Source organism: Python bivittatus, unplaced genomic scaffold (assembly GCF_059951505.1).
Source record: "Python bivittatus isolate LINGU-HERP-01145 unplaced genomic scaffold, Pbiv_v1 ctg000330_np1212, whole genome shotgun sequence".
Lineage (NCBI taxonomy): Eukaryota > Metazoa > Chordata > Lepidosauria > Squamata > Pythonidae > Python > Python bivittatus.
This window is the reverse complement of record NW_028277058.1, coordinates 12,765,125-12,778,707: the sequence shown is the minus strand read 5'-3', so window position 1 is coordinate 12,778,707 and position 13,583 is coordinate 12,765,125. Positions and strand designations below refer to the sequence as shown.

General features: G+C 35.6%; 1 protein-coding gene across 3 annotated transcripts in view; it reads right to left on the bottom strand.

Moving 5' to 3' along the window:
- Nucleotides 1-1,553: 1,553 nt before the first annotated feature.
- SAMTOR (S-adenosylmethionine sensor upstream of mTORC1) overlaps nt 1,554-13,583 on the bottom strand; it is a 16,348-nt gene continuing 4,318 nt past the window's right edge. For 2 of the 3 annotated variants that reach the window (XM_007430297.4, XM_025167977.2), the window contains exons 2-5: nt 8,467-8,608; nt 6,927-7,091; nt 6,051-6,165; nt 1,554-5,200 (exon numbers count right to left, since the gene is read on the bottom strand). In XM_007430297.4, coding sequence (XP_007430359.1) covers nt 4,571-5,200; nt 6,051-6,165; nt 6,927-7,091; nt 8,467-8,608 — 1,052 coding nt within the window. In that variant the 3' untranslated portion in view covers nt 1,554-4,570. Of the gene's footprint in view, nt 5,201-6,050; nt 6,166-6,926; nt 7,092-8,466; nt 8,609-8,810; nt 11,672-13,583 lie in introns of those variants that run through there. The other variant, XM_025167976.2, reaches the window with a different exon arrangement.

The following is a 13,583-nucleotide window of genomic DNA, read 5'->3' as shown; positions in this document are numbered from 1 at the left end:
ATTCCCGGCGAGGAGGCAAAGTTCTCCTAAGACTCTTAAACGAAACCAAACAAATCGCGTTATGATTTAACAGTGTTTTTCAACCTTGGCAGCTTTAAGATGTGTGGACTTCAACTCCCAGAATCCCCCAGCCAGGGAATTCTGGGCGTTGAAGTCCAGACATCTTAAGGTTGCCAAGGATGAAAAACACTGATTCAGCAGAATGGGCTCAGTCGCTGCTAGTGAAGGTGAAGGCTCTTTTTATTCCCCAATGCAAGTGGATGGAGTAGGCTGCCTTTAACACCCAACTGCAGAGTTTGTTGTGGTAGGAATGGAGATGCCTTACAAACCTAATTGTGGTGATGCAGAGTCTATGCCTGGCAGAGCTGCTGTGGATTAAAAATGGCTTACTTCATGTATCGGAACTTGGTTTGAAACCCAGATTGGATCACATCTATTTGGTACCTTAATGGGACATGGGAGATCACCAGGGCTGTAGGTCAGGCTGCAAACTCACATATTTCAAAAGCAGGCAATAAATGACTCCAACATAGTCACTGAGGGTTCAGTCTGATCCAAAGGTGTTTTTTTCATTGTCTCTTGCACAGAGGGCCGTATCTACTTGCACTTTAAATCCACAACAGTATGCTCCAAAAACTGTGACCTTAATTTCTAGCTTAGTATTTAACTAAACTTTGGTTGTCTCGGTGCACCTGATTGAAAACAGTTTTTTTACATAAACTGACACTCTCAGTACAGCAACAACGAAAAACATATACTACCTTGTAGCCTTTGGGGCAGCTAGATCATCTGCTTCTGGATGTTGCAAGAAGCATAGATGTATCCAGAACATGGTCATACCCCTTTCCTTTTAATCACTGGTCAATATTGCAATTCTTTTTCAATATATGACCTCTAGAACTGGGTTTTTTCCTTGCTCCTTTTAATACCAATATGTGAAGATATTTAAATGAACACGGCTAGTTGCTCCTTGCAGCCCAGTTCTCATATTCACACCTATCTACTCAGCAGTGAGCACAGCACTGTTCAGCACAATCTGTTATGGAAGCTTCAGAAGATGAATTATCTTAATGAGCTGGACAACCAAATGTATGTCAATCTGGATGACTTTAAATCAGCACCTCTACTGAAAGAAAAGGAGCAGCTGTTGTGATGCTAGCAACCCATCCTTCGACAGTATCCGCTGGCAGTAACAGAAGAACTGAAAGCTACTTTTAAAATGAGAAATAGATTGCTGCATTGAACGCTTTTTACAAATCAATTTTTTCATTGTGTCACTTTGCAAATTGTTTAAACATGACAACTCAGTGTCATTTCTCTCCTTGAAAATTTATAACAATTTAACAAAAGCAGTAGAAACTAGTCCAGTGACAAAAGGCAAGCTTGTTCATAGATGCTGGAAGTATATAAGAGTTCAATGTTTTAATGAAGAGCAAATACACAAGATTGAATGAATTGTGATTGATGCTTGGTATCAATACTTCTCAAACATAGAAATATGAAAATCCTAAAGAACAATTAAAGGTTAATCATGTTTCCAAAGAGGTACCACATAGTGTAACAAGCCAGTTTAATCTCAGTTGTTGAATAAGCTACAATTGGCTCGATTCCAACATTACATTAAACTGTAAACAGATTTAAAAACCAAAAACCAGGGTACAACCAACAAAGCAAGCCACAGAATGTGTTAACTCAGTGTCTTCCAGAGCAAGGTATTATTTGGTTGATATGGGAGAAATCCCTTTTTTGGCATTATGTTATTACTGATCTATATAAACAGTTGCTCTCAAGATTGTGTATAAATATAACCAAGCACTATTATGGCTTTTGTTATAAAATATTATTTTATATTCTCTAATTCTCTATTACTAATGTAATAATGGCAGTTTTGCTTTCTTGATCATTCAAGGCAAACTGAATGAAATAGTGTATATCAACACTACTCAGTTAAACTGTTGATATGATACATTTCTCCTGATGTGCTCTCTCTGAGAACTTAAAGAAAAAAAGCGACATTTTGTGGTATACTTGGAAAGGGTATCTTCCTTGTTAACCCTAGGATTTTGGAAAGTCTGACAAATCTACACAGCTGTCTTGAAATTTGTATATCCAGTCAAAATATATCCAGTAAAACATAGTAAGTAATTTAAAATATCACCATACCTACAAACATTCAGGAAAAACAACATACTTTTCACCAAGCCACCAGGTATTACTGGCCAATATCTACCCTTCAAACATGAAGCTATTTCATCTACGTATATCTTGACCTGGATTAGGCATCAGAATGAGTTGGAAAACAATGACATTACCACATACATACACACAACATAAATGCATCATACTATGGAGTTTTGAGACCTTTTTGCTAATTAAACAGTACATCATGCATATTCTGGATACGTAAACAGGAAACAATATTATTATGGGAAGAGGGATAAAGCTAACATATTTTTAAACTATTCCAACAATACTAAAAGGAGAAAGCTTTTTAATTCTAGTTAAAAGGAATCTTTAACTAGAAGGCAACTTTTGCCTGACCGGTAAATAGTTTTGTTCAAAGGCCATTTGAAAAGTTGCTTAGATGTGGAATATCGGCTGCAAGCTTTCTAGCACCATTTTCACAAATGTAGCTCATCCATACCCCACTTTTGCTTTATCTGTGGGGTAAGTGGTTTGCCAATCTGACTTAGGAGCTGGAAATCACTGTCCTTTATTTATTTAGTTCATGTTTCACTAGTGAATGCATTTAGATAAGGATTAACAAAATTCAAAAGTGTGATTTTTTTATCACAAACTTATAGAAGATAGGATGAAAAGCTGGATTTGTAATACTGGTGTAAGGGGAAGTACACTAATTTTCTGCACCAAGATTGGTTTCTAGCAATGCTAGCATTTCTACCATTTAATAGCAGTTACTTTCAGTGTTGCTGTGAGAATAATACTTGAGCCTGGGAATGGTATATAAAAAGATTTTGGGGGGAATTGGAGAGAATATTTCCAAGTTAACTGCCTAAGGCTAAGGCCAAAAGACATATTATTTTTTAAAATAGGTGACATTAGAAGGGGCAGATTTGGTAACCTAGCCTTACCTGTCTTGCCTAAGATACTACTGTGTCTATCTCTGTCCCACGAAACTGATTTATTTCACATTATACAATTTATACACACTAGGATAAATTTAGTATGGTTACTATCAGTACTGCAATTTGAATATTTATGAACTTTTAAAAATACATTATATGCAAAGCAATACTATACCATGGATTACTCAACACACAAGGTAAAAAGCAAATCACAAGGTAAAAAGTCAGTTGTGAAACTTCAGTGCAAAAAATTAGTGGTAAAGCATTGTAATTTTTTTAAAAAACCCTCCATAAACACTTTTCTTTCAAACTGTGCAGTGACATTCCTGAAATGGCTGGTCAATATTAATACTACCATTTCTGAAACTGTAAAACTATTTTTTCTTTTAGCTGTTGATTTATATATCCCAAAATATATTGGCTGCATCCTCATTCAGATAGCAAACATAAATGCATTTAGTCAGTTATGAAGTCAGGAAGTGATCCTTAGCTATTTGAATGTAACTATTCTGGGGCAGTTAAGAACAGAAATGCTGGGGTTGTTCTTAAAACAAAATCTATTATACTTCATTTTTAACTAGAATGAATGAAATTAATATTAACTTTTGAACTTCATATTCTAATGCAGATTAGCTATCTAGTCTGGCATCTAGACATAGAAGTAGGCAACAATCTTCTATTTTCTCCCATTCCCTAAAAATGTTTATATATGCTTAGGATCAGACCCAATTCCATATATTCTCATTGCTTTAACTATCAAGTTATAAAACATCAGCAATGTTATCTAGTTTTCCTACTTAAGTAGTTTGATTCAGAAAGTTTGGTAAAGCGGTGTAATCAAAACAATGGCAAGAACACTAGTTGTGAGGTAATTTAAAAAACCTGTTTATGCTCATGTGTATTATATTTCATTCCAGGAATCGTAAGGGTAATAGGATCTGTATTTTGTGAAAGTGCTCCAGTTGCAAATACAACTTAAGTGAAGTCATTTTGCAGTTATTTCCATTCACCAGATCAACATTAACTCAAGCAAAACTTTTTTTTGTTCAAGTTCAAGGCTAACAAAGCTTTCTAAACATATTTCTTAGACATTTAACAGTGCATATCATCTCTTTTTGTGCAAACCTTTGAGAAATGCTATCACGAATCCCAACCAAAAGGATTAAAAGTATCAAACCAGGGCACATCAGCATAGAATGCAGAATCACAGTTCACAGCACTGGAAGGGGATGGTACCTTTCTAGAATATTACTAAGTAAACCCTGTTCATGCTATGGCATGAGCCATTCTGCATAAAACACGTTAATTTTTCAATACAAGAATACATTTTAAAATTTGTAAGTACAAAAAAATAGTAATAGTTTTCAAAACCTTTAGCATTTCCTTTTTTGTAAATGCTTCATGTGCAGAGCAGATGTCGATTTAGCAAAATTAGTTTTACAGGAAAAGGAATTTGGACTCTGAAGCAGATTTTAATTGTTACATTAACTTAAAAGCAATATAGGATCTTCTAGTTCATAGAAGGGTATAGAGCTAGCCTGGCTTTCCCCAGAATCTGAGTCATAAGGAGCATCTGGAAGCTCCATGAAGCTACAGGCCAGTTGTTCATCTTCAACATCTGATCGGATATAGCAGGAATTATTAGAAAATTCTTCCTCTTCCACAGTGTTGAAATCCTGGGGAATGTATAGCATCCCTGGATAGTTCCTGCTCACCAAGTCACTTGTTGTTTTCAGTGAGATTTTCCTAAAGGCCATCAAATGCATATGAGAAAACTTTGAGTATTTGAAACGTTTAAAACCTAAAGATTCTATAGCAATTTTCCAACTTTTCATCATCATAGCGTGGCGATTCTGATGGGAAGAGTCAGGAGTGATAATAAGAAGCAATCCATTTAATACAAGTAGTTCATGGGCCTTTTTGCAACATATCCATCGTTGATAGGGTGAAGGGAAATAAGAAAGGAGGAGGGAAAAGACCACAACATGAAACAGTTCTCCAGGCAGGGAATCAATAGGATTCTTCAACTGTTTCAAAAAAGCATCAATGGCATCTTGGGCAAGCTGAAGAGGCTGATGAATCTGAAGGTTTAAAAAGTCACATTTGTAGACACTCTGGGGGAAGAAATACAAATGCAGTGATATATGGGTGTACGAGTAAGTAAGATGATGACTCAGTTAAAGAATTCTTAAAATCAATAATAGAACTTTTAGTTGATCGATTACATTTTTATCTGGGTATACTATTTTTCAAGTTAAGCAAGCAGCATGCATTGGTTTTAGGTAACGTATGTGTGTTTTTGTCTATATGAAGAAAAAGGGATATGTAATAAAATACATATTTTATGAATGGATTTTGGTTACTGTTGTTTGTGAACAGAACTGAGAGGGGAGCAATTTCTTCCTCAACCCTGCTATACTTTCAAAATCTGCTCTGGAGCCTCTGAGATTCTACAGAGTAGAGATTTGTGGGGGGAGGAGAGGGACCTGGAAGGGGAAGAGTAAAACAGAAAGTCTTGTTCTGTAAGCAGACCAATTTGTTAATTATGGACCTTGGCCCTCCCTCCAAAATACTATACTTTATGAAATATGAGAAACAATGAACTACGAAACTGAAAATAATAATCCAGAATATATAGCTAAATCCAGTAATTGAATCCAAAGTATATGGCACATAAGTGAATACTCGAGCTTTAACCATACTATACCCCAAGCAATGAGCTTAGATATACTATAGTAAAGCTGAAGTTGTCCATACTTTACACTTAACTATTTATTAATATATGCACTTTCTCTCTACATAAAAAGCACTCTGGAAGATATTAATCAAAAGGCAATTGTAAGAGATACATACATTATTATTTTAGTTTTTTTCCTAATAAAAGAAACAACCATTATATAAATAATACATTTTATGATTTTATTATCTACTTTTTGGACAAGTTGCACTGTTATTATTTCATACCTCAACAGCTGGGACAATATCAATACCAACAGTCAAAAACTCTTCAAACTTCAAAAATGGATTAAAACAGCTGCCAACATCAAGTAATCTTATCTTTCCTGAAGGATGTAGCAATCTAAACGGAAGAAAAAAAAATGAAATCTATCTCCAAAACCCCACAACCTTAATCATGGAAATTCATGAGTAAGATCTGCATAGAAATAATTGAACCTTTTTGATCTTGTAGGTACTCAGTGAGGTAATGTTTGAACTGAGTTTTTATTTAAACAATAGATTATACAACATGTCAAATTTTGAAAGATATGGAACATTCAGTGAACTTCTGGCTCACGAGATACACATTTGGCAATATGGCACCAGATCTAGCTGCTGTGTATGTAACAAGAAAATCTGTATTTTCCAAGTTCTAATGTATACAGCAATTAAAATACATATTATGCCTATACAATGAGTACTAACAAAAAAGCCTATTTTATATTTTTCATCTAACTTGACTGCTTAATTTGGGATATTTTAATTCTGTACAATACATTACTATGTAGCCATAGTTTATGAAAGATGTATCTATCCTAATTTATACCAGTTTTAACTGTCATGGTTTTCCCCAATGAACTCTGAAAAATTTAGTTTGATAGTGGCAATATTTTTATTGTTGTTAGAGAGCTATACAACCTGCTCCTAACAAGAAAGAGTAACTGGTTGTATAAGTCAGTTGCATTTAAATCACACTGGTTTTAAACAGGAAAGCTACATCACACAATTAACCAATGTATCAAGCACAGTAATACTTAAGAGTCCTATTATTTATCCAAATTAATAAATTCAAAATATTATACAAAAATTAACTACCTACTCATAATCACATTAGACACTTACTCATCCAATACAGAACTAAGGCTTGAATTATCAGTAGAAACCTCCATTTTTGAACTTGGATGAACACTTGCAGTTTGAATGCTTTTAGTAGCAAGAGCTGCTCTTTTCTCATCTTTTTCCAGTGCCTTCCGTTTTCCACCATTTTGAAAATATTCCCTGGATACACTTAAGGCAGAAAGGCAAAGACAGCTTTTTTAAAAAAACATGTTTCTATGGTATATGGGATTTAAAACACAATAATTATTCCATATTAAGATAGTATAATTTAAACTAATTACACTTCATCGGAAAGCATATAAAATTAAATGGATTTAAGCTAAATGTTAAAATAACTGCAGAAACTGTTCAGGAGTGTGCAATTCTTCCAATGATCCATGCAGACCTGTAGAATTGCATGTACCTCACCATTTCCCCTCTGTTCCACTTCATCCTTCATTATTTTTCTTTCCTGCATCCTGCATCTTCAGCACTATTTTCTATGGCAAGTTATTCTATCTAGAAAACACTTATGTTTCCTATTTCATCTAGGAATTAAAAACAATGATCAAACTGTCAGTTCCGAAATGAAGACTCTTTCATATGATTGCAAGGTGAAGACCACAGAATTCCTATGCCTATGCCAAAGAGTTCATAGTTTTGCTAATGGCTTTGAATACATATTAGAAAACATGGAGGACAATATTGTATGGGATCCTGTGGGACATCACATATCCAGTGCCACAAGATAAAGCACAAGTTCCAAATTACTTTTGAAACCAACTTTGCAAGTAAAACTGAATCCTCATGGCTTTCAATCCTAGCCCACAGAACTGGATTAATAGTCATTGGTACTGAAAGCTGCCAAAAGTTTACAGAAAATCAACATTATCACAGTATCCCAATCTCTCTCCAAATAAAGATATCTCTACTAAGTTTGTTTTGTGCTGAACCTAAGCCTAATACATACTGTATTGAGTTTTGATCAGGAGTAGGCAATCTGATACTCCCTATATATTTAGAATTTCAACACTCAAGCAAGTAAAACCAAAAGCCAAGAAGTGGGACAATATAGTAAAAAAAAGGTTCAGAGGGTATCATATTTTTTTTTACAATTTATGTCTGGTAAAAATAATCTATTTTATTCAAGAATGCTTAGAACTGGATTATTATCATTCTCTTGATATAAGGCTAAAAACAGAAAATTCACAGTTGATTGATAGTTGTTATTAACGTTTAGGTCCAGTGAGGCTTTCCTCAAGAGTGTCTCACAAATTTCTACTTCATTACAGATAGACTTTTGTCTATCAGGTACTGATGACCTTCTGGACCCATTCAGTCCATCCCTTTCAGCTTGATTAAAAACAATTAAGACAGGCATGGGTTAAGAATATAGGTGGATGGTTGGACCTCTTCAAGCATCTTTTCCATATTCTCAGGCTGCAAAATGCATCCCACCAAACTGGAAATTTATAGCACTCCCAGTATCTTCCAAAAAGCCTGTGAGAGAAACATTTTCAATAATATATAGCATCTCCTTTCATTAGACTATGTAAAGATTTACCTGCAGCACCATTCAATGCGACCTTCTCCTTCACAAGTTTTAGCCCAGTGATTATCCGCCAGGTTTTTCATTGCCTCAGCATATTCATAGAGAGTTTCTTCATCCTCACAATGTTCTCGCCATATTTTATCAAAGTCACCCACTAAAAAAACAAAACAAAAACAAAAAAACAAAACACATACACACATCATATGGGAGCAGCTATTAAAACTTCACTGTGAAAGAAACCACAATGAGATAGGATACAGTATATCCCTATACATTTCCTACTTAACAAAACTCACTATGTAATGTGATGTTATAAAACAACTGATCCATAGAATTCTACCCCTTCCCTGGCTTACTTGAGGATAAGAATATATCCATCAGGACATCAGCTCTAAAAAGGACTTTCCCTGTGATAGTGCTTCCCTTTCCGATTGTTCATGCCTGAAACATCTTGTGCCATGATTTCTGAAGTGAAGAAATTTGAAAAATAGATGTCATTCCTTCACACTTCTCTCCCATGCCTGGTAAAAGATATGTAATTCCCTAATCAAAAATTTCTACTTGTTTTGCTGACTTAGCAGGCAAACTGCACATACCAAATTATTAATACAACAAACTATTACTTTCTAACCACCATGTCATAAAACTTTTCATCGCACTGGTGCAATTGACACTGATGACTGCATAGTAAGGAAGCAGAATCTCAGATTCAGCTAAGGCACTATTTCTCAGGCCTGTGATCAGGAGCAGTTACTTCAGGGCACTCACAAGTAACTTGACATGGCAGACTGCCACAGCTCATTTTGGCCTTCACCTACAACCAACCAAAACTGGCGGACTCAACAAAGTAGGAGCACCATGAAGCAATAGGTTTCATTGAACAGCGTGTCTCTCTCTGCATGTGTGTGAGAGAATCATCCTACACACACACACACATGTCTGTGTATGTGTACAGATGGGGCCACCCACTTAAAAGAAAGTATTATTTAGATTTTTATCTATTTCCCCCAGTGAGGCCCACATAGCAGTAAAAAAATAGAAAAAATTTTAACAAAACAAATAAAATATTCTTTACAAAGTAAGTATGAAAAATAAAACAAAGTTCATTAACAAATCTAAGAAGCAGAAACAATTGTTCACTATAGCCAACTGAATGCCTTCAGCTGTTGATTAAAAGAACAGAGTGTGGAGACACAGGAACAAGTTTCATAATTGGGACTGCCATCTTGAAGGCCCTACTCCTTATCATCACACTGTGAATTGAACCCTTTAGTAAAAAGACAAACTGGGCCCCACCTGATTTCAATGCAGGAGTTGGGTGGTATTGGGAGAACAATTTTTAAAAAAATATTTGATTCTTCAAACATTTAGAGTGTTATAGATGAAAGTTAGTTTCTTAAACTGGGCCTGATATTCCATAAACAAGTAAGGGCAGTGTTTTTCCAGTGGTTCCATGTTAGTTGCCCAGCTTAACAATTCAGATGCTGCATGACATCAGTTGTCGCTTCCAGATAATCTTCAAGGATAATCCCGTGTAGAGTATATTGCAGTAATCCAGTTCTGAAGTTTTAGGGACATGGAAAACTGAGGCTAGGCTATCGCAATCCAAATAAGGTCTTATCTGGCAAACTAGCTAAGTGTAGGTACAGGCCCTCCTTGTCTCTGAAGTCCCTAATGCATCAAGTCAGAGACTGCAGGTAAGGAGAACCCCTCGCTCTGCATTAATTCCTTCAAAAGGAATATGCTATATTGTCCAAAACAGGCCACCTTTTTAATTCCCAGGCCTCAGAACTACCTATTTATAGTATTTCCATATGAATTCAGCTTCAGTTTCCTGATTGCACCCACTTTCTCAGTCTTCAGGCAACTGTTAAGTACAGTACCTGCACAACTTCTCCTAACTGAGATGGAAAGAGGAGATACCATAAGCATAGTGATATCAAATATCTGAACTACCACGCCCAAGTGCTTCATGTAGATACTGGAAGAAGAAAAAAGAAACCTATGGGACTGTCACTAATTAAGCACAATGAAGCCCAACAGAAATCAATGACTGTCACTCTTGGCGGTGACCCTACAGTTTAAAAAAACACAGCCATGTTAGACCCTCCCTACTAGATCTTAACAGTCATACTGAGCAAATTATTAGAGAAAAGGTAGTTTGCTTATCCTTCCCAATAACAATCCGGCCACAATAACAAGTTAATTAGTTAATGCTCACATGAACTTATGTGCAGTAATTTTGTGGGCCAATTTAGAGCAGATGTGGATGATTTTAATCTTCAAAATGCTTCACAAATATATTGCAGTAGACTGCTAAATGATATGCTGCCTCAGGACTAACTTTGAGCAGTAATCTACCACCCAAGGAGGTTTTGCTGGGTTGCTTTCTGAAGATGTAATGATGGCAGAGAAATAAACACTTTTGGTTGCTATCACTGCAACATTATAGACGGAAGTGTTCTGACTTGTGGTTAGTCATATTCATTACAAGCTTTGTTCTAGCAATCTAATGATTTTTGCTATACTGCACACAGTTCTTCAGTAAACCAAAAGAGCATTCTAGGCAACCTGTAATTGGAGAGGTACTCAGGAACAATAGCATCAACATCCATTGTCTGCTCACTGTACCACTGTAGGTCCAGTGCTGTGAACTACCAACGTATTATCTGAGAATGTTAATTAAGTCCTCAGATTTCATACGTCTCCAAGGGTAAATCTTAACTGGTCCCCTGATAGTTAAAATTTCACCAGTAATGATCTTTTCATCCAAATGGAGTAATGATCATACTATGAATTAGCCATTCACTTCTAATCTGTTCCTTTTCCCCCTGCCCCAATAATCCATGGTTGTCATGGCACAATTGAATTAGTTGTCAGCCTTAATGTTGATATGGAAGTTTCCAGAAAAACTGTACTAAGTTTCTCCAAGACCATTTTGACAACTGCCTTTGACAGGAAAGATGGGCAGCAAAGTTCCAAACCTCAGACAGATGAGAGAGAGAGATTCTGACAAATAAATGCAATCCTGTTCCCCTTCCTTCTGGCATACGCTGGTCCTATATTAAGTACGTGGCCTGGCAGAACTGGGTCAAGACTGCGTCTACTAGCCTGTTCTCAGTTATGTAAACCAGGTAACCTCTTTCATCCATGATCATATCATGAATGAATTCTTTTATCCATTCTGTGCTAACAGGACCACAAAAAGGGGATGTCAGCATGCCAATACAAGATTTGTTGGCAGGGAGCCAGGCTGGTCAAATTAGTTACCTTATAGCTTTACTCTAGTGATAAACTAATTCCTTCTCTACCCTATTCCCTAAAACCTTGCTGATGACAGCATTTTGGACTCTATCAAGATCCCACTTAACCCCTTTCATTTAACATATATACATTTCCCCAAAGACCTGTAAAAGAGAATGGCACATTTGGTTTGACCTGTAGAAATTTACTGTACAGGCAATAAAATATAAAGCCAGAACATTTATGCAGAAAAGACATGTTAACAAAGACTCTGTAATAATAACCCACTCTTTTTAAAATCCTGCTCTGTCACTTTCATACTCCTTTTCCCTAGTGGTACTTCCTTTTACTAAGAAGTTCCAAGGGGGTTGGCACATTTTTTCCCATTTGGACTCTCACTTCAAGTGAATTTTTCTACAGCCACTCTCTGTCAGAAACTGGGGTTCTTTGGCCTTTGAGTAGTTCAAAGAGAGTTGTTTCATTTATCTGTTGTACCTTGTGAAGTATCTCTTTTGAACACTTTGAACAACCCTGTTTTAGAGTCATTCCACCTCTGATTCTAATGGTACCATTAAATTATCATAACTAGTAGCCATTGATAACCTTGTGTTCTACAAATTTGTCTTTGATGTCAGGGAGGTGTTGTTCTCTCAACTACTCAAAGGCCAAAGAACCCCAGTTCTTAATAATAACCCCAATCATTAAAGCAGCTGAATCTTTTGCAAGGCTTGGGCAACTGCTTCAAAAATTGTCCCTGGCCCTGAGAGGGCATGCACAGCCACTTCATAAAGGACAGTGTCAGGACAAGACCCTTGTGAAGGATAAGCGAACTACATGTTCTCTAAACTACTATCTTCAGCTCTGATTATTTGTGTGTAATTGTATATCTAGTTTAAAATATTATCAAATTTAAATTTCCAGAAAAGTAAGTAGGCCAGTATGAATATTCAGTTATGTGGAGCAATATTTTCCACTTTAAAATGTCCTGTTTTATAAAACTGATTAGTAATCGAAAGAATGACCACAAGAAAAATAAAGTTAGAATACTAGTTAAAACGAATTAAGTGTTTATGCAGCTTTTGATAAGTTAAAATGAGAAGATTTTTCAGTAGCTAATTTTCTACCTTAAAATGTCAACTTTCAGAGAAGTGTATGCTATTGATTTATATGTAAAGATATTTGTATATATTCAGATAAATTCCAAGAACTGAACTGGTTTGAACGGAACATTTAAACAACGTGTTTTTCTCCTATGAATGAAGTATTTTTCTTCATCTGCTTTTGGCAAATAACTGTAACACCAAAAGTTAGCATGACATTTTAGTTTTGTTTATTTCCATGGAGTGAAACAAACATCAAGTTTTCCATCATTTCAGGAAGTGGAAAATTACCAAAAACTTTTCAGAAAGTTCACGTTACCATTAATATCAAATCTCTGAACCTATTCACTTCAATGTATTTAACAGAAAGAAGCTATCAAGTGTAAACATGGTTTATATGCAAATTATATCTTTGTATACACTATAATCTTAGGAGTAATGCTATTTGTTAGGCAACTTAATAAACTCATTTGTAGCAACAAGTTTCCATAAAGACAGTGTAGAAGTATATAGAGAAAATGGAAAGACAGACTATCACCAGATGAAACTTATAAAAAGCCAGAAGTCAAATTTGTTGAGTGACAAAAACCCCTCATTAATATACAATTTACATTATAAAGTGGCAACTACTACTTCCACTTTAACTATTACATAGTTTCAATAAAAATACAGATTCAGCACTGAAAGAATCTGCAACATTTCTACCAGCAAATAACTCAAATCAGTAAGATTCTAAATACTACTGATTTATGTGTAAAAAAATAAATCTAGCAACCCAACCCAAAG